Source organism: Doryrhamphus excisus, chromosome 2 (assembly GCF_030265055.1).
Source record: "Doryrhamphus excisus isolate RoL2022-K1 chromosome 2, RoL_Dexc_1.0, whole genome shotgun sequence".
Classification (NCBI taxonomy): domain Eukaryota; kingdom Metazoa; phylum Chordata; class Actinopteri; order Syngnathiformes; family Syngnathidae; genus Doryrhamphus; species Doryrhamphus excisus.
In genome coordinates this window covers 2,205,416-2,226,134 of record NC_080467.1, presented here as the reverse complement: position 1 = coordinate 2,226,134, position 20,719 = coordinate 2,205,416, and the positions used below count along the sequence as shown (strand labels likewise).

Sequence of the window (20,719 nt, the reverse complement as noted above, 5' to 3'; positions counted from 1 at the left end):
TATATTGGTATATTGGCATATTGGTATATTGGCATATTGGTATATTGGCATATTGGCATATTGGTATATTGGCATATTGGCATATTGGTATATTGGTATATTGGCATATTGGCATATTGGTATATTGGTATATTGGCATATTGGTATATTGGCATATTGGCATATTGGTATATTGGCATATTGGTATATTGGCATATTGGTATATTGGCATATTGGCATATTGGTATATTGGTATATTGGTATATTGGCATATTGGTATATTGGTATATTGGCATATTGGTATATTGGTATATTGGCACATTGGTATATTGGTATATTGGCATATTGGCATATTGGTATATTGGTATATTGGCATATTGGTATATTGGCATATTGGTATATTGGTATATTGGTATATTGGCATATTGGCATATTGGTATATTGGTATATTGGTATATTGGTATATTGGTATATTGGTATATTGGCATATTGGTATATTGGTATATTGGCATATTGGTATATTGGTATATTGGCATATTGGTATATTGGTATATTGGCATATTGGTATATTGGTATATTGGCATATTGGCATATTGGTATATTGGTATATTGGTATATTGGTATATTGGTATATTGGTATATTGGTATATTGGTATATTGGTATATTGGTATATTGGCATATTGGTATATTGGTATATTGGCATATTGGTATATTGGTATATTGGCATATTGGCATATTGGTATATTGGCATATTGGCATATTGGTATATTGGCATATTGGTATATTGGCATATTGGTATATTGGCATATTGGCATATTGGTATATTGGCATATTGGCATATTGGTATATTGGTATATTGGCATATTGGCATATTGGTATATTGGTATATTGGCATATTGGTATATTGGCATATTGGCATATTGGTATATTGGCATATTGGTATATTGGCATATTGGTATATTGGCATATTGGCATATTGGTATATTGGTATATTGGCATATTGGCATATTGGTATATTGGTATATTGGTATATTGGCATATTGGTATATTGGTATATTGGCATATTGGTATATTGGTATATTGGCATATTGGTATATTGGTATATTGGCATATTGGCATATTGGTATATTGGTATATTGGCATATTGGTATATTGGCATATTGGTATATTGGTATATTGGTATATTGGCATATTGGTATATTGGTATATTGGCATATTGGTATATTGGTATATTGGTATATTGGTATATTGGCATATTGGTATATTGGTATATTGGTATATTGGCATATTGGCATATTGGTATATTGGTATATTGGCATATTGGTATATTGGTATATTGGCATATTGGCATATTGGTATATTGGTATATTGGTATATTGGCATATTGGTATATTGGCATATTGGTATATTGGCATATTGGTATATTGGTATATTGGCATATTGGTATATTGGTATATTGGCATATTGGCATATTGGTATATTGGTATATTGGTATATTGGTATATTGGCATATTGGCATATTGGTATATTGGCATATTGGTATATTGGCATATTGGTATATTGGTATATTGGCATATTGGCATATTGGTATATTGGTATATTGGTATATTGGTATATTGGCATATTGGCATATTGGTATATTGGTATATTGGTATATTGGCATATTGGCATATTGTAAAAATAAACAAATTCCTTACTAACAACATAAAATATCGTTGACACGAAGAACTATTTGCGTAGGAGCTATTTATTAGTGTGTTCCTAGGTTTCTGATATCTGTTGATTTATTTTTTGTTGTTGTTGTTTTGTTTGGATTACTTGATAATATTTTCTTGTTATTTATTTATTTTGTTTATCTATCATATTTTGTTGGGGTTAATTAGTAGTTAATTTGTGGGTTTATTTCATTGGATAACACCCTGGGCACCTGCAATATATTTAGGTAGGCAGTGCTCACAGGACCAGCATGCACCGGGGTGGGCCTATGGTTTTTGTACCAGCGCAAGAGAGGCAACAGGAAAAGGCCCTTGTTCCTTTTTTGTTTGTTTGCTTGCTTGGTAATAAAAGGAAAGAAGAAGAAACGGAACAAGATTGTTTGGACAATGACTCTTTTGCCTGCGTAAAACAAAACCCATGATGCATCAGTGGCCGTTTGATTATAAGTTACGTTTATTATTTTAGTGAAGGACAAATAGTCACTACAATTTGCTTCCCATCAAAGTGGTGCCTTGCATTGTGCTCCTGTTTTTACTAAGAAACTAGCCTATTTTGACCTTCTCTTCTGACCTGAGTCAAGATCCCCCCCCCCCCCCCCCCCAAGGCAAAATCCTGGTCAAATATTCCCATTTGTTTGTGTTTGTGCTGTTTTGTGCAGCTAAAATGACCATTTGTGCTGTCATATTTTTGGAGTTATTAAAGAAGCCTTTCTGGTTTTCATGTTGTTTTCACCTCTAAAACTGAAACAAACAACCATTCCCACCCACATTCATGCATGTTTTTGGAATGGGGGGGGGGGGGGGTCGGAATACCCGTAGAAAAGCCACGCATGCACGGGGAGAACATGCAAACTCCACACTTACTTATTTACTTCAAAATAAAAAAAAAATGACTTGGCTATTGACCAGTAAAAGTACCCTACCTCTCTCCCTAAATCAGCTGGGATAGGCTCCAGCATGCCCCCGCCCCCCCCTTAATAAGCTGCAAAGAAGATGGATGGATAAGCATTATGACCTTCCAATATTTTCCAAATATTTATCAACCAAATCAACTGAAGTACCTAAAGATATTGACCACTGATTGGCTGCACTGGTTACCACGGCGACGAGAAACTATTCTTCCATTGATAAGGAGCATAAACAGAAGATGCCCAGGAATGTCAGCACGTCTTTCATTTGGGACAAAAAAGCCGTCCTGTTGGCTGCATTTCCTTCTGCGCTGTCCTGCGGTGACCCCCCCCCCACCCCCCATCCCCCCAAGTACTCGTCCTCTGCGGTGCTGCATTGCTGCAGTACTGCAGTACTGCATTGCAGGACGGTAATGAAGTCCGTTCACGATCAGCCTGCTGCAACTCCAAAGATAAAGCTCCTGGAGGAGGAACACTCAGCAACATGTTCTAATTGGATGAGGGGCGTGGCTTAGTGGGAAGAATGCATGTGATAGTCAAATGAGGATGAGGATGAGGATGAAGATTCCAGGAAATGATTCACTCCAGTCGTTCGTCTTCCCACGGAATTTGCAGACATGCAGACATAAACACCATAAAACAATATCTCATCTAAAGGAGAAAAGACAGGTGCTACTAGAGAAGGAGGGAGGGAGGGAGGAGAGAGAGAGAGAGAGAGAGAGAGAGAGAGAGAGAGAGAGAGAGAGAGAGGGGGGAGAATTAGAATAAGTGAGAGAAAGGAAGAAGAAGGAGGGGGCGGGGAGGAATAGGAGGAGATTTTTCCGGAGGAGCGGAGGAGCAATTGAAGAACAGCTGTCCGGCAGACGTCCGGGTCAACAGAAGAGGAGCGGAGGGGCAGAAGCACAGCGACCGGGGGAGGAGGGGGGGGGCACTACCACTACCCCTGAAGGATCTTCACGTGTACGGTGAGTGGGGGTTTATTTTCCATGGATGTGCTTGGAATTGGTGAATGCTCCAAACGTGGTAAAGCTGATTGTGAGGGAGTCGGCGTGTAGAGCAGGTCCATGAAGTCCAGCAGATACCTTCAAGGATCAGACCACATCTGAGGCATGCTGCTTGGGGTTGATCTTCCCAAGTGGGAAAGATTAGACTTGGGTGACATTCACCAGACAAACAGAAAGGAATGCAGGGCGTGTGGGAATTCTTTCCGTGTTTTCTTGTGCTTGATTCGGGTTCCGTGCGCCGGTTTGATGCCGAGGATGACGCTGGCAAGGTGACAGCCATGCTTGCGGGGGGAAAAAAGGGGGAAGAAGAAGCTTCCCTGCTATTCCCACTGCTATTCCCACTGCTATTCCCAGTGCCACCAGGCCCTCCCAAGTCCAGCCTTTGCCTGGAATTGAGCCTTTCTTCACGAAACAAACACTTGGGTCCATTCCAGGCTGTTATTTCACTTGAAGGAAATCAAAGCTTTGGTTACCAAAATCTAGAAACCTTTTTTTTGGGTTCCACTCTAAAGTACACCAAAGTGGAAAAACTATCACTTAAATGCTGAGAGTCGTACCCCCAAAAAGTCAGACAAGAACTGAAACTATTCAGAAAAATAATCTTACTCCAATTCATCCACTCCAAAATATTACCAAAAATACAATTTATAGAGAATACTAATAGTATTATATACCAAAAAAGTAATTTCAAGTAATGATAATGACCTAAATGCTCATTTTAAATGAAATGGATGAAGAAATATTTATCACCATTTTACCCCGTTTGCAAAATTAGCTTCCTTCATTTCTTATTTCCTCGTTATGGACAATAACTTGTGTAATATTCTCATTTGATTATGTCAAATTAATGTGTCTCCCAGGATACTGCAATATTGTAATCCCTCGCTACTTTATCACTTTTTTAAAAAAATTACTAAATCATTTTGTGGTTGAATACCGGCTATTATTATATACATTTTATATTCATATTAAATGTTATGAATATTATTATATTCATTCATTCATTCATTTTCTACCGCTTTTCCTCACGAGGGTCGCGGGGGGGGGGGGGGTGCTGGAGCCTATCCCAGCTGTCTTCGGGCAAGAGGCGGGGTCCACCCTGGACTGGTGGCCAGCCAATCCCAGGGCACATATAGACAAACAACCATTCACACTCACATTCATACCTATGGACAATTTGGAGTGGCTAATTAACCTAGCATGTTTTTGGAATGTGGGAGGAAACCGGAGTACCCGGAGAAAACCCACGGGGAGAACATGCAAACTCCACACACTCCCGAGGGTGGAATTGAACCCTGGTCTGTGCGCTAACCCCTAGACCACCGTGCCGCCCACATTTTATATTATATTACATTATATTATACACATTTTGTGCGTAAATTCATCATTTTCAAGCATAATAATGACTTTTTTGTTCGTTTTTTTTCGGCTTCTTCCTGATTTCAAAGTCACCCCAGTAGATTTATATTCCAAATACCCTTCCTGATGAATACCGATGACGCTTACTAGTGGAGGTTCGAACCCGGGGTGTTGTAAGGCATTCAGAAAACGTATTCAGACTTGATGATATGTAGTATTCTACACTGGTCACTTGGTGGCAGTATTGTTACTGTAATGTCGGGTGAGACACACAAGCAACAGATTTTCATTGCCGGAAAAACAGCCTCTTATCGGAACCCTCAACTGTGGCACTTCCTGTAGGGCACTTCCTGTCCCTGGCACTGGAACACACGCTTCACAAATCTTATTTATGTCTTACTGGATGTTTGGAGGGCTCCATAATGTTAAAAACATATTTAGAAAGTCATAAACGGGATTTTATGTTCTAACTATAAATCTCAAATATTCGGTTTATCCTGAAATTCACTTATCACTGTGGGCTTGGAGCCAATTAACCATGATAAACGAGGGATTATTAGATGATGTAAACTAAGCATTGCAATAATTGGTGTTTGGTAGAAGACGGATGAATAAATAAGCAATGTGGCAACATAAAAAAACTAATCATACACAATAGTTTTTATTGTATGTAGGAATAATACAACTAGTAAACTAATACGTTATGAATACATGAAGGTGATATGAATGGTTGTTTGTCTATATGTGCCCTGTGATTGGCTGGCCACCAGTCCAGGGTGGACCCCGCCTCTGGCCCCAAGACAGCTGGGATAGGCTCCAGCATAACCCTTGTAAGGAAAGGCGGCACGGAAAATGGATGGATGAATACAGGAAGTGAACAAAGTGAACTGCATGTTGGAAATAAACCATAACCATACAAAAACTGGTTTGTTTCAAAACGGAGGTTCAGAGATATCAGTTATTTCTTCAATTTAATTGTGTTGAACGGTTGATGGTTCCATGCTAAAATGCTACAAATGGTAACTTCTTCCACTTCCACTCTTTAGTTGGACTTACTTTGTTGGATTGTTCTATAAGAGTCTATGATGATGATGATGTTATCATGTAGCTATTCTGATCAAGAGTAATCCCACCTTGAGTGGGACTATTTAGGGCGCCTATCATTTCTATGTGAGGCAAATGGGGGGGCGGGGGGGGGGTCACATGCGTCTCACATTGACAACAGCTGCCCTTCAAGCTCAGCATGGTGCCACAAACTGCAATGTTGGCACTGCTCGCTCCGCTTATAATACACTGACCCAATTGCATGGCACGTGACCGGCCCCCCCAATGCCCAATTCCCAAATAGCAAAACCTTTCCTCACCCGGCTCCTCATGCTGCCCCCACACGAATTACTAAGTCCCTGAGCGGGACTGATGAGGCAAAGCTGCGTATTTAAAGAGTCTGGATCTGCTCCAGGTCATTCCATGCCAACACGGATAGATGCCGACCCATCTTACTGGATGGCTAAGTGTATTTATGGGGGGGGGGTATCATGTCCCACTTCCACAGAGGTGTAAAAGAAAGCCATGACCGCATTCTGTTGTGGCGGCTGCCGGGCTCAGACGGGTCACCACGTGCCACAGCCCCCCCCCGTTTGGACAAGCACCAAGCGCTGACTTAGATAGATTAATTTTAGATTAATTCGATCTGCAAACGTTGAGCCCTTCTCCGTACCTGGAACTGTTGTTGTTGATCCAGAACAAGTTTGACTGGCGGCGCTGTGATTCTTGTGAATCATCTTGAGGGAGCTCAGTTTCGCCTCGACACACCTCAGGCGGGCGTGGGCGGGGTCGGCGGCGGCAGCCAAAAGCGGCGGGATTGTTTTGTTCATGCTATTGGCGGGTGGCGTCTGGAATTCCTCTCATCGCTCCTTTGTTATTTAAACCCGCGAGCTTCCTGACGTGAAGGTCCAAGCGTCCGACTTTGGCACCACCAGCTGACTTCTCACAGGCCACAAATGTTCACCTCGGCTGGGATGCACTGGGAGATGATCTCCCTGTCAGAGTTCCATGGTAGGTTCATGCAGGCCACGACATTTTACCTGTAATCCTGGTAATCCTGAGGTATGCTGTGTACAGATTATTATTATTATTATTATTATTATTATTATTATTATTATTATTATTATTATTATCAGCTTCACAGACTCAACTCTTTTGGGGAGGATTCCTACATTTGGAATGTTGGAAAATGTTTTCCTGATCCAAAGTCCCATTTGTTGGGCTTCAGCTAATCCCACAGGTGTTGGAAGGGGTATAGGTCAAGGCTCTTGACCAGGGCCAGTGAGGTTTGATAGCAAGCATGGATGGAAGTGCTCCCATTTTTGGATTGCAGCGTGTGTTTGGCTTCCGGAGTGTAGTACTCCATATCCGTGGTACCCTTGTACTGCACCCACAATCAGCTGTCAAGGTCACACGTGATTTAGGACGAGGAGCGCTTATAGAGGAAGAAAAAATAGCATGGTGTGAAATACTTGGGTTGGCTCCATATCACCAAAGTTACTTCTAAACAGGAAAGCAATAAAGCATATCATAAATAATGTAATACTTTTAGAAATCCCCAAATGTGATTCCTTATTTATAGATGTAGTATTTTTGTAGTTAGAGCAGAAAATCTGTTTACAACCTTCTAAATATGTCATCATTAGAGCCCTCTAAACATCAAATAGCACCCCTATATTGGCTTTTACATTTGTATTGCTCAATATAGGAGCCATAGTCAAAGAAAAAAGTCATTTAAGACGTAAATAAGACTTGTTTCAGAAATCACCAAATATGATTCCTTATTTATAGATGTAGTATTTTTGTAGTTAGAGCGTAGAAAATCTGTTTACAACCTTCTAAATATGTTTTTAACATCATTAGAGCCCTCTAAACGTCAAATAACACCCCTATATTGACATTTACATTTGTATTGCTCAATATAGGAGCCATAGTCAAAGAAAAAAGTCATTTAAGACGTAAATAAGACTTGTTTTAGAAAACACCAAATATGATTCCTTATTTATAGATGTAGTATTTTTGTAGTTAGACCGTAGAAAATCTGTTTACAACCTTCTAAATATGTTTTTAACATCATTAGAGCCCTCTAAACATCACATAACACCCCTATATTGACTTTTACCTTTGTATTGCTTAATATAGGAGCCATAATTAAAGAAAAAAGTCATTTAAGACGTAAATAAGACTTGTTTTAGAAATCACCAAATGTGATTCTTTATTTATAAATGTAGTATTTTTGTAGTTAGAGTGTAGAAAATCTGTTTACAACCTTCTAAATATGTCATCATTAGAGCCCTCTAAACATCAAATAACACCCCTATATTGACTTTTACATTTGTATTGCTCAATATAGGAGCCATAATTAAAGAAAAAAGTCATTTAAGACGTAAATAAGACTCGTTTTAGAAAACACCAAATGTGATTCCTTATTTATAAATGTAGTATTTTTGTAGTTAGAGTGTAGAAAATCTGTTTACAACCTTCTAAATATGTTTTTAACATCATTAGAGCCCTCTAAACATCACATAACACCCCTATATTGACTTTTACCTTTGTATTGCTCAATATAGGAGCCATAATGAAAGAAAAAAGTCATTTAAGACGTAAATAAGACTCGTTTTAGAAAACACCAAATGTGATTCCTTATTTATAGATGTAGTATTTTTGTAGTTAGAGCGTAGAAAATCTGTTTACAACCTTCTAAATATGTTTTTTTACATCATTAGAGCCCTCTAAACGTCAAATAACACCCCTATATTGACATTTACATTTGTATTGCTCAATATAGGAGCCATAGTCAAAGAAAAAAGTCATTTAAGACGTAAATAAGACTCGTTTTAGAAATCACCAAATGTGATTCCTTATTTATAAATGTAGTATTTTTGTAGTCAGAGTGTAGAAAATCTCTTTACAACCTTCTAAATATGTCATCATTAGAGCCCTCTAAACATCAAATAACACCCCTATATTGGCTTTTACATTTGTATTGCTCAATATAGGAGCCATAATCAAAGAAAAAAGTCATTTAAGACGTAAATAAGACTTGTTTCAGAAATCACCATATGTGATTCCTTATTTATAGATGTAGTATTTTTGTAGTTAGAGCATAGAAAATCTGTTTACAACCTTCTAAATATGTTTTTTTTACATCATTAGAGCCCTCTAAACATCAAATAACACCCCTATATTGACTTTTATATTTGTATTGCTCAATATAGGAGCCATAATCAAAGAAAAAAGTCATTTAAGACGTAAATAAGACTCGTTTCAGAAATCACCAAATATGATTCCTTATTTATAGATGTAGTATTTTTGCAGTTAGAGCATAGAAAATCTGTTTACAACCTTCTAAATATGTTTTTAACATCATTAGAGCCCTCTAAACATCAAATAACACCCCTATATTGACTTTTACATTTGTATTGCTCAATATAGGAGCCATAATCAAAGAAAAAGGTAATTTAAGACGTAAATAAGACTTGTTTCAGAAATCACTAAATGGGATTCCTTATTTATAGATGTAGTATTTTTGTAGTTAGAGCATAGAAAATATGTTTACAACCTTCTAAATATGTTTTTAACATCATTAGAGCCCTCTAAACGTCAAATAACACCCCTATATTGACTTTTACATTTGTATTGCTCAATATAGGAGCCATAATGAAAGAAAATAAGTTATTTAAGACGTAAATAAGACTTGTTTTAGAAATCCCCAAATATGATTCCTTATTTATAGATGTAGTATTTTTGTAGTTAGAGCGTAGAAAATCTGTTTACAACCTTCTAAATATGTTTTTTACATCATTAGAGCCCTCTAAACGTCAAATAACACCCCTATATTGACATTTACATTTATATTGCTCAATATAGGAGCCATAATGAAAAAAAATAAGTCATTTAAGACGTAAATAAGACTTGTTTTTTTGACATAAATGTGTTCCAGTGGCATGTACAGGAAATGATGTCATGAATGATGAATTGAGTTTTAACTTGACATGGATTACAGACACAGCAGTAGCTCATGTTAGGGATTATTATGCCCCAAAAGCCTTTTGTTTCGCTCCATCAAGTCTGGTGCTTGTGTGTCTCGCCAAACATTGAAGTAACATTGCTGACACCGAATGATCGGTATAGTATTCTAGATATCGTCACAGCGTCTATGAATGCGTTATGTGTGTATTTTAGTTCATTCAGACATTTTTATAAGTTTCATTTAGGCAAAAATATGTGACATTTGCTTAAGACAAATAATAAGATGTATTCCACTATTAACAGCATGATTTATTCATATCTTTGAGAAAAACTGTGATAGAGTTCATCACAAGTGGCAAGGGTCGTATTTTCAAAGATATAAATTTCCCCCAAAAGGTCTCCATTCCACAAGAGGAGTAAAAACAAATATCAGGCACTTTTTGGCCAACCAAATCACAAGCGACTTGGTGACACATCATAACACATCTGCTTAGTCATATAGTCAGATATTCCACGTACAATCACATGTCTTGAACAATGAAAACATCTTGAGCTTTGTTTGTTTTTAATACGCAATCCCACAAGCCAATAACACAAGATTATGTTACACATTTGCAAAAAAAAAACAGTTTTACCCGAGTGTACACACACTCTGAAGCTATTTTGGGCAGTATTTGTTCAAACGTACCATAATTAAGGTGTTAAGGTGGACATGGCCTAACGTGCTCTAATACACTCTAATACAGGGGTGCTCACACTTTTTCAGCATGCGAGCTACTTTTAAAATGAGCGAGTCAAAATGATCTACCCACTACAAAAATGCAAAACATCTATTTATTTTCAAATGTATTGAGGATTATTTGTACGTACAATGTATGTTGATGTACCTTACATAACCAAATGAGCCAATATTGCAAAACACACATAATTAACTATTAACATTTTTTGTAATTACCTGAGTTTACTTTGATGACTTGCACTGAATTGAACCAGCCAGGGATGCATAGTCCGGACAGTAGCTGCTGATAGCCAGCCTCAAGCACACTTCCAAATGTTTATCAGTCATGGATAATATCCATATCACAATATCCGTATAATATTCCATATCCGTATGGAAGTGATATGTTTTTTGCCTTTTTACTTGGTCCAGTTTTTGCCTTTTTACTTGGTCCAGCTCCTTCACTCATTTTAGTGACCATAAACTTTAGCGAGGGCTTAAAATCTCGCAATTCGCCGACTAGCTTAGCACTTTGCATCGTTGTTTACGCATGAGCGGTGACCTAAAGGTCAAAATTCAGTTGTCATCTGACTGGTTGTCCTGTATGTCAATCAAGTAACGGGGATGGATGATAGGCTGACATCGTAAGTTCTGCTGCACTTAGAGACGTTGTTTGATTTGATTGGTCGCCCGAAGGGCAACATTCAGTTGTCATCTGAATGGCTGCCCTGTATATCAATCAAGTGACGGCATTGATGCTGGGATGATATTTTTTTTATGCCACGCCGCGATCGACCAGCGATCGACCAGTACCACCTCCGCGATCGACCGGTAGCTCGCGATCGACTTAATGAGCACCCCTGCTCTAATACATGGTGTGCTTTTAAAAATGCTCTTAGCCACAAGAACCCTGATGGACGCCTCACTGATGCTCCAGAACACTGGCCTGGTCATAGCTTTATGATGGACTTTAATTTATATATGGATATGAAACATCTACAAGTGATGGTCAAACGGTTCTAGGCTCAACCAGTATGCCTCTGTGGAGTATTTGTTGAAGTACTCTTGTGTTTTCTGGTAACTGCTTTTCCGTGGAGTATTGTCAATGGTCACTTCTGACAGACATCAAAAGTAGATGCCCATAAATGGGCAAGCTCTCGCTTCCCGATTGCCGCTCATCTCACACACACACACACCATACACACCATACAGAGTGTGTGTGTGTGTGTGTGTGTGTGTGTGTTTTGTCTTTGTCTTAACAACGTCTCAGTCCATCAGCCCAACCAAGTGTCCTCTCAGCCGTTTTAAGGAGTTGATCCCACTAAGCTTGTGGTGACATTCCCTGCTTGTTTGTCATGGAAAAATCTCCCAGAAGGCAGCAAGCAATCAGGAATCTTCATCAAATTCACTTCCCTTTACTGATGTTGTCTCGCCGTGACGGCCTTTTCATTTCAAGTCCGTCTTGATCTTGTTTAAATCCAAATCACTTCCCAATCTGCATCACCTTCTTTCTGAAAATCCACTTCTAATCTGATTGGAAGGACTCAAATCCTTGGACCCTTTCCTTCGCTCTGGACCATCTTGTAGCTCTCTCCGAAAGTAGGGTGCCCTCCGCTGATCTTATTAAAGCCCCCCGTACCATCGCCCCCCCCCCCCCCCCCCAAGGCCAGCTGTTCCACATTAGCACACCGACAGTGTAGACCAACTCAGATCATTGGTTTGAAGATCCATCCATTTTCTACCGCTTATACTCACAAGGGTGGCAGGCATGCTGGAGCCTATCCCAGCTGTCTTGGGGGGAGAGGCGGTGTCCACCCTGGACTGGTGGCCAGCCAATCCCAGGGCACATATAGACAAACAACCGTTCCCTGGGCCATCTCTGTGTGGAGTTTGCATGTTCTCCCCGTGCTTGGTTGGTTTCCTCCCACATTCCAAAAACATGCTAGGTTAATTAGCCACTCCAAATTGTCCATAGGTATGAATGTGAGTGGGAATGGTTGTTCCAAGAAATGTCAAATTGTTGGGTTCCTGGATGAGGAATAAAATGCTTCCTTTGACCTTCTCGTCTTTGATTTCAGACAACCAGCATCCTCCCTGGAATCCACGCTGCAGCCGTTGAGACGCATGAGTGATACCTGCATGGATGACATCATTCCCAGAATGTAACTCCAGCCCGTCCCAGGGGATCTTCATCCACAAGTTGTAGACTCCAACTGCAGCCCCAGCCATGCCAGCTAAGGCGCCCATCTACCTGAAACCCACCAACAGCAAGAAGGGGAAGAAATGCCGCCTGCGGGATATTTTGTCCCCGGACATGATCAGTCCGCCGCTTGGCGACTTTCGCCACACCATCCACATCGGCAGAGGGGGGCACAGGGACGCCTTTGGAGACATGTCCTTCCTCCAGGGCAAGTATGAGCTCCTACCCGGGAAGGTGGAGTTCCAAGCTCAGTACGGAGTTCAAAGTGAGTTCCTTCGAGCAAACAGCGCAGGCGACGCTTCCTTTGTGGAGACGCCATCTCCTGTTCTCAAGAACGCCATCTCCCTCCCGAGCATCGGCGGCTGTCAGGCGCTGACCCTCCCACTTGTTTCTTCTGCGGTGTTCTCCATGCCGCCGGAGCCGTTGGGGGACACGACAGACCCGACAACCCCCCAGAAAATGGGCAGCGTTGAGGACGTGGCGATGGACACTTTGTTGCACGCAATCGACAGCTTGGGCAGCAACGAGAGAAATGTCCAGTTAAAGCCGGACGTCCTGCTGGACCTCCTGCAGAGCACAAAGCCCGACTGTAAAGCCAACACGGAAAAACCATCCAGCTGCTACATCAACGGCCACAGCAACACGAGCTACAAAGCTAACGGAAGCCTTCAAAGCAACACGAGCTACAAAGCTAACGGAAGCCTCCACAGCAACACGAGCTACAAAGCTAACGGAAGCCTCCACAGCAACACGAGCAGCGACAGTTTGGAAAGTTTGGAAACCAAACTCTACCACGACAAAAGTTATCTCAACAAGAGCCACCTTCTGGGACATTTCAGCAACAACATCAACTTGGAGCTCAAGGAGCTCTCCGAGTGCCACGGCGAGTGGGCGGACAGGGACAGCGGCGTGGACGAGGGCCGCAACTGTGATTTTGACTTTGAGAAGAGCCCATCGCGGGAGTCGCTCACCCGGATCACGGGGTCGCTGCTCTCTCTGGAACTGGATCTGGGCCCATCCATCATGGATGATGTGCTCAACATCATGGATAAACCCGCAGTGAAGAGCAGGCCTTGAAAGGGGGGGGTCGTATGATCAAATTCCAGGACTCAGACTAGAGAGGGGGGGCAATCAGGTTTTATTATTATGATTGTTTTTATGATCAAAACATATACTGTAACTATTCTGGCTTCTATGGAGTGTTTTTACTTTGATTTAGTTTTATTTTTTGGCCATGCCGGCATGTTCATATTCATATGCACGTACTTCAGACTTACTCCATTGTGCCTTTCATTTACATATTCTACATAACTGCTCTTTCACGGACTTACACGCAATATTCTTTTTTTTTTTTTTACACAGATTCGCGTGTCAAACACTGTCGGTGTTTGTTTGTTTGTTTGTGTTAAATAAAGCACTATTGGCTTTTTTTATGATAGAACACTATGCATATTTGTGTTTTGGAATTGTAACACAAATAAAATGTTTTTGTCTGATTGTGCCTCTTCTTTTGCTGCGAATGTTAGCATAGCATAGCATAGCATAGCATAGCATAGCATAGCATAGCATAGCATAGCATAGCATAGCATAGCATAGCATAGCATAGCTGTCAACCTTCCCGTTTCACTGCTTTACTGCATTTAACCTTCTCTGGTTCTCGCTCCAAGAACTTCTATATATAAGCTAACATTCATTCATTCATTCATTTGTAGTCGCCAATTAACCTAACCTACTTTTCATCACTTTCTTAAAAATAAAAAGGCACTCCCAGGCCAAAAAACAAACATGTAGTTTCCAAATAATTGTAATATTTTCATCTTTCCCAATGCAGACATAGACCAGTACGGAGCGTGAACCAAAAGTGTGACGTAAAAAGGGAAATTCGAAACATACCAAAAGGGGAAAGAAGTACAGCTTGACCGAAAGGACCGACGGGATTTATTTTCTATCCTCTGACATTCCTGACATTCTGCCTCCCTGCCCTGCAGTGGGAGCACTGGTGGGAGCACTGGTGGGAGCATGGGTGGGAGCACTGGTGGGGTCTTCGCCAGGCGCCTGGACCATTTGTTTGCATGCGGAGGGGACTTGCAGAGGAGGGGTCTTTGGCATTCTCCGCATTCCAGCCACAGAGCACAAGTGTCCTGGACCAGACGTAAATCAGCTGTTGGGAGGGAAGGAGGGGGGGGGGGGGGGGGGTCTTGGTCTAGTCATAGTATCCATCAGCTAGAATGTACGGAACCAAACAAACCAAATCAACCAAACCAAACTAACCACACAAACCAACCAAACTAACCAAACCAACCAAACAAACCAAACAAACCAAATCAACCAAACCAAACTAACCAACCAAACCAACCAACCAAACCAACCAAACCAACCAACCAAACAAACCAAACTAACCAACCAAACCAAACAAACCAACCAAACCAAACTAACCAACCAAACCAAACAAACCAACCAACCAAACCAAACCAAACCAAACTAACCAAACAAACCAAACTAACCAAACAAACCAAACTAACCAAACCAAACTAACCAAACTAACCAAACAAATCAAACTAACCAAACCAACCAACTCAAACTAACCAAACTAACCAAACAACACTGTGCTTTCCTGGTGTGTCCATGACTTATCTCCAGATACTCCAGTTTCCTTCCACATCCCAATTAGCTTGATGAATGGTTGTTTGTCTAAATGTGCCCTGTGATTGGCTGACCACCAGTCCAATTGTACCCCGTCTCTCGCCCAGAACCAGCTGGGATGCCCCCGTGACCCCAGTAAGGATAAGCGGCATAGAAAAGGCATGGATGGACATTCCTCTACGGTCATTGACCCGGCCAACGTGGATCCTGATATCCATGAACAACCACAAGCAGCTCATGCAAGGCATCCCGAGCAGGCATGGAAGCAGATGTTACAATGAAAGCCAAGGTGATCCCAAACGACCAAGGTGATCCCAAATGACAGTCCCAGTCGCTGGAAAATCCCAACGTTAGCATCACAAAGGTTTGAGGAGGCATGCTTGAGTAATGAGAACCTTTGCTGTCAAGGTAATTACTATTCTTACACGGGCGATGGAACATCAGCGTCTTGATGACAGCCTTCTTCCGAAGGACCCCGAGCGAACTTCCTCGTGTTTCAAACACAAACGGTTGCCGCAGCGCCGTAGCATGTTGCGTAATACCTTCAGAAAAAAATGTCTGTGGAGATGCCAGAGATCTTTGGACACAAAATACCAGGAAATACCGATCCTTTCTGAAATCCAGTCCAAATATTGGACATATGTTTGAGTGGGAACAACGCCTCCCTGTTTTATGGCCGTGCAGCCGATATTCAGGTTTCAACAGAGTCGAGGAAACTGTGACCAAATGCTTAGCAACAAAATAATCCCGGTGTGATTCACCGGAGTCAATAAAGACTTCATTCAGACAAGCTAAATGCTAAATAGAATTACACATCGTCAGAGACCGCAGCTTGGAGACCGGTGAACTTGGAATTTTCCAACCTTTACCTTCCACAAACAAAAAACACGTAGTATTTGCGTTCATGTTTTTGGAGAGTGGATGAAAGCGTTTTTATTTTGGACTTCGGAAAAGTTGATGTTTGTTTCTAGGTTGCTATGGGAAGTCGTAGGGCCCAGGAATGAAATTCCCAGGATGGAAGTTGGACTAATGCTTATAAAGTCCAAAATACATGGTGAAAAAGTGATTGCCCCCTAAAACCTTTGGGCCACCTCCGGTTGTAACCGCAATCAAACGTTTGTGATAACTTGCAATGAGTCTCTTACAGAATTTGGGCCCACTCATCTTTGCCGAATTGTTGTCATTTAGCCACATTTTCCCACAGAAACCAACTTTTTAAGGTCTTTTTACTGTTTTTTATGATCTTTTTGTGAAACACAGCATTACTTTTATGCCAGATGAAACGGGAGACCATCTTCCAAAAATTCTACTTTTGTCTCGTCAGACCACAGAGTATTTCCCCAAAGGTCTCGGAGATTATCAAAATGTTTTCTGGCAAAATTGAGACGAGCCGTAATGTTCTTTTTGTTCAACAGTGGTTTTGGTCTTGGAACCCTGCCATGCAGGCCGTTTTTGCGCAGTGTCTTCAGAGTCATGAACAGCGACCTTAACTGATGCGACTGAGGCCTGCAGTTCTTCGGATGTTGTTGTGGGGTCATTGGGAATTCTTGGATGAGTCGTCACTACGCTCCGGGGGTAATTTGGGTTGGCTGGCCACTCCTGGGAAGGTTCATCATTCCTCCATGTTTTCACCATTTGTGGATAATGGCTCTCGTTCTGGTTCCTTGAAGACCCAAAACTTTGGAAGCGGTTTTAGAACCTTCTCAGGCTGATAGAACTCAATTAGTCAGATTGGGTTTCATTTTTAAAAATATATTTTGTATTCAGTTGTGTTGTCATTGACTAATATTTACATTCATTTGATGATTTGAAACATTTATGTCTGATAAATATGCCAAAAAAATAAGACCTCAGCACGGGGGCAAACACTTTTTCACACCACTGAACGTAAAACAATGAAACCTTGTTGGAGGTTTTTGGAAGTGTTTTAATGGCGGTCTTTGTAGGCGGTCTCCAACAAGGGGTGTGTGTCCCATCACGGGCAGTACTGAGCTGTCTCTGTGTTATCTCATTTGATATCTTTAGAGGGCACAGAAAGGTCAAAGACGTGTGTTCATGTCTCATTTAAGGATTATGGATGACTTCCATAATCTAGAAAGTCCAGAAAAAAGATCAAAGTAATCAACCTTTAGTCTTTAGTCATTAAGTTCTGGACCGATTAAGAACATTTCATGTGCACTGGTCCAACAAAGCAGAGATTCAGTGCTTCATGGTCCTGGTCTGATGTAAAGTCGTCACTAAGCTGCAGGCCAAGGACCACAGGAGCCAAAGAAAGCATAGCTAAGTAGCAAAAAAAAAAAACACGAGCAAATATTTCCACCCAAGCTTCAGAACGGAGGTCCATAATGTGCACACTGTCTTTCACATCCTGAAGGACGCGTCTCACACATCAGACTGCTCACGGGTACTTTAACTGTGAAAGACCGATGAGGCGGAATCAAACATACAAAATGGCATCCCAAACACATCATGTACTTAGTTAGTTAGTCTATTTTGGAGATGTTTTTTTTAATGGAAATTAAGCATTTTTACCATTATTAAATTGACCAAAAAATAATTAGACTGATGCCTTGGTTAAAGTCATGAATCCGTCTCAGAAAGTCTGACTCAAACCAAAACAGACTCAAACCAAAGCAAATGTTCCCGTAGGAAAACAATGTCAAGTTTGTGTAGACGTGACGGTTAAGCTTGTGTGACTGAGTCACGTGTTGCGCAAGCCCGATTGTGCTATGTGAGTGTGTGTCAAGAAGCTCTTCCATGAGAAGCTATGAATGTGAAGGTGTCGTGATATCTACCACTACTTCTATACCATGAAGCAGCAGAGCAGGGATGGAGCGTCCTGTCCAAAGACAACAAAGGTGTCGTGATATCTACCACTACTTCTATACGATGAAGCAGCAGAGCAACGATGGAGCTTCCTGTCCAAAGACAACAAAGGTGTGGTGATATCTACCACTACTTCTATACCATGAAGCAGTAGAGCAGCGATGGAGCTTCCTGTCCAAAGACAACAAAGGTGTGGTGATATCTACCACTACTTCTACACGATGAAGCAGCAGAGCGGCGATGGAGCTTCCTGTCCAAAGACAACAAATGTGTGGTGATATCTACCACTACTTCTATACCATGAAGCAGCAGAGCAGCGATGGAGCTTCCTGTCCAAAGACAACAAAGGTGTGGTGATATCTACCACTACTTCTATACCATGAAGCAGCAGAGCGGTGATGGAGCTTCCTGTCCAAAGACAACAAAGGTGTGATGATATCTACCACTACTTCTATACCATGAAGCAACGATGGAGCTTCCTGTCCAAAGACAACAAAGGTGTGGTGATATCTACCACTACTTCTATACCATGAAGCAGCGATGGAGCTTCCTGTCCAAAGACAACAAAGGTGTCGTGATATCTACCACTACTTCTATACCATGAAGCAGCAGAGCGGTGATGGAGCTTCCTGTCCAAAGACAACAAAGGTGTGGTGATATCTACCACTACTTCTATACGATGAAGCGGCGATGGAGCTTCCTGTCCAAAGACAACAAAGGTGTGGTGATATCTACCACTACTTCTATACGATGAAGCGGCGATGGAGCTTCCTGTCCAAAGACAACAAAGGTGTGGTGATATCTACCACTACTTCTATACCATGAAGCAGCAGAGCGGCGATGGAGCTTCCTGTCCAAAGACAACAAAGGTGTAGAGAAGAAGAGAGCAGGCTTCCTCTCAGGGCTGAGAAAGGAAAGCAAGAGTAGGAGTTGGTAGTCGTTGATGGAACGCAGATGCAAGGAACCTCATGGAGAACAGTCCAGCTAGGCATAGTTTGGTTTCATTGCACTGTTGACTGTTGTTTGTCTGACCGTAACCGTGGAGATGGGCGTTTGTATCTCCAGCACGTGAGGGCTGCGTGAAGGAGGGCGATAGCTAAACACGGCAGCGTCACCTCGGAGGCACCAGAGTAGCTGGATGACAGAAGGCAGACGTATTTAGCCACGGCGCCATGCTAGTAGAGTCAAAGCAGAAGTAGGACAACCTCACGCTAAAGTCGTTGTTTTGGAATTAGCCTTCTCGTATAAGGAAGCTCGAGGATGTGCCAGACTGTAAAACGTGGCCACGCCCTTTAGAAAGTGAAACTTAAGCTTGTGTACCCGGAATGTCAAACGTGTGTTAATGCTTAACGAGGAGAAGACCGAAGCTATCCTCCTCAACTATAAAGGCCCCCCTATAGACTTCGGTCCCCTCCAAAACAACATTCGTCCCTCAGCCACCAGCCTTGGCGTCATAATAGATGGTGATTTTAAACTCAACAAACAAATTAATGCAGTTATAAAATCCTGTTTTTATCATCTTCGGCTTTTATCTAAAATTAAATCTTTTTTATCTTTGCAACACTTTGAGCAAGTCATGCACGCTTTTATTTCATCACGTCTGGACTACTGTAATGCACTTTACTCTGGAATTAGCCAAAAGTCTCTCTCCCGCTTACAGTTAGTCCAGAACTCTACGGCACGGCTTTTAACAGGAACCAAAAAGGGGGAGCACATCACCCCAATTCTGGCCTCCCTTCATTGGTTGCCTGTTCGTTTTAGGATTGATTTTAAGATTTGATTGTTTGTTTTTAAGGCGTTGAATGGGCTGCCCCCCCCAAATACATCTCGGACCTCATCCAAGTTTACTCTCCAGCTCGGTCACTGAGGTCCGAGGGCCAGCTCCGACTTGTGGTGCCCAAGACGAGACTTAAGACCAGGGGGGACCGAGCCTTTTCTGTGGTTGGCCCCAAACGATGGAACTCTCTGCCCTCCCAAGTAAAAAAGGCCCCCAATATCGAAAGCTTTAAGTCTCGTCTTAAAAGCCACTTTTATTCTTTGGCTTTTAACTCGGAGTGAGTCGTATGGTCCTGTGTCTTTTAGTTCTTTGTTTTTATTGTAATTGGTTTTATTTTTTATACTTTTATTGCTTTGTTTCTTGTTTTTAATATTTTAATATCTATTTTATTATTTTATTTCTTAAATGCTCTTTTAGTTTTGGATTATTACTTTTTATTTTTACTCGTCTGTGCAGCACTTTGGAAACTCTGTTTATAAAATGTGCTATATAAATAAAGTGGATTGGATTGGATTGGATTGTTGGTGCGAGTGGGAAACCAACGCCATTGTCTCTGTGTCTCCCAGTCATTTT

General features: G+C 41.4%; 1 protein-coding gene across 1 annotated transcript; it reads left to right on the top strand.

Annotated features, from left to right (window-relative positions):
- Positions 1-3,440: 3,440 nt before the first annotated feature.
- On the top strand, positions 3,441-14,472 carry cdc42ep3 (CDC42 effector protein (Rho GTPase binding) 3). Its single transcript, XM_058064913.1, has 2 exons — positions 3,441-3,568; positions 12,779-14,472. Exon 2 carries the CDS (start codon positions 12,928-12,930, stop codon positions 13,975-13,977), a length of 1,050 nt encoding a protein of 349 aa, XP_057920896.1. The 5' UTR covers positions 3,441-3,568; positions 12,779-12,927; the 3' UTR covers positions 13,978-14,472.
- Positions 14,473-20,719: the final 6,247 nt, after the last annotated feature.

Coding starts and splice junctions, on each gene's coding strand:
- cdc42ep3 (XM_058064913.1), top strand. CDS start 12,928: ATGCCAGCTAAGGCGCCCATCTACCTGAAACCCACCAACAGCAAGAAG.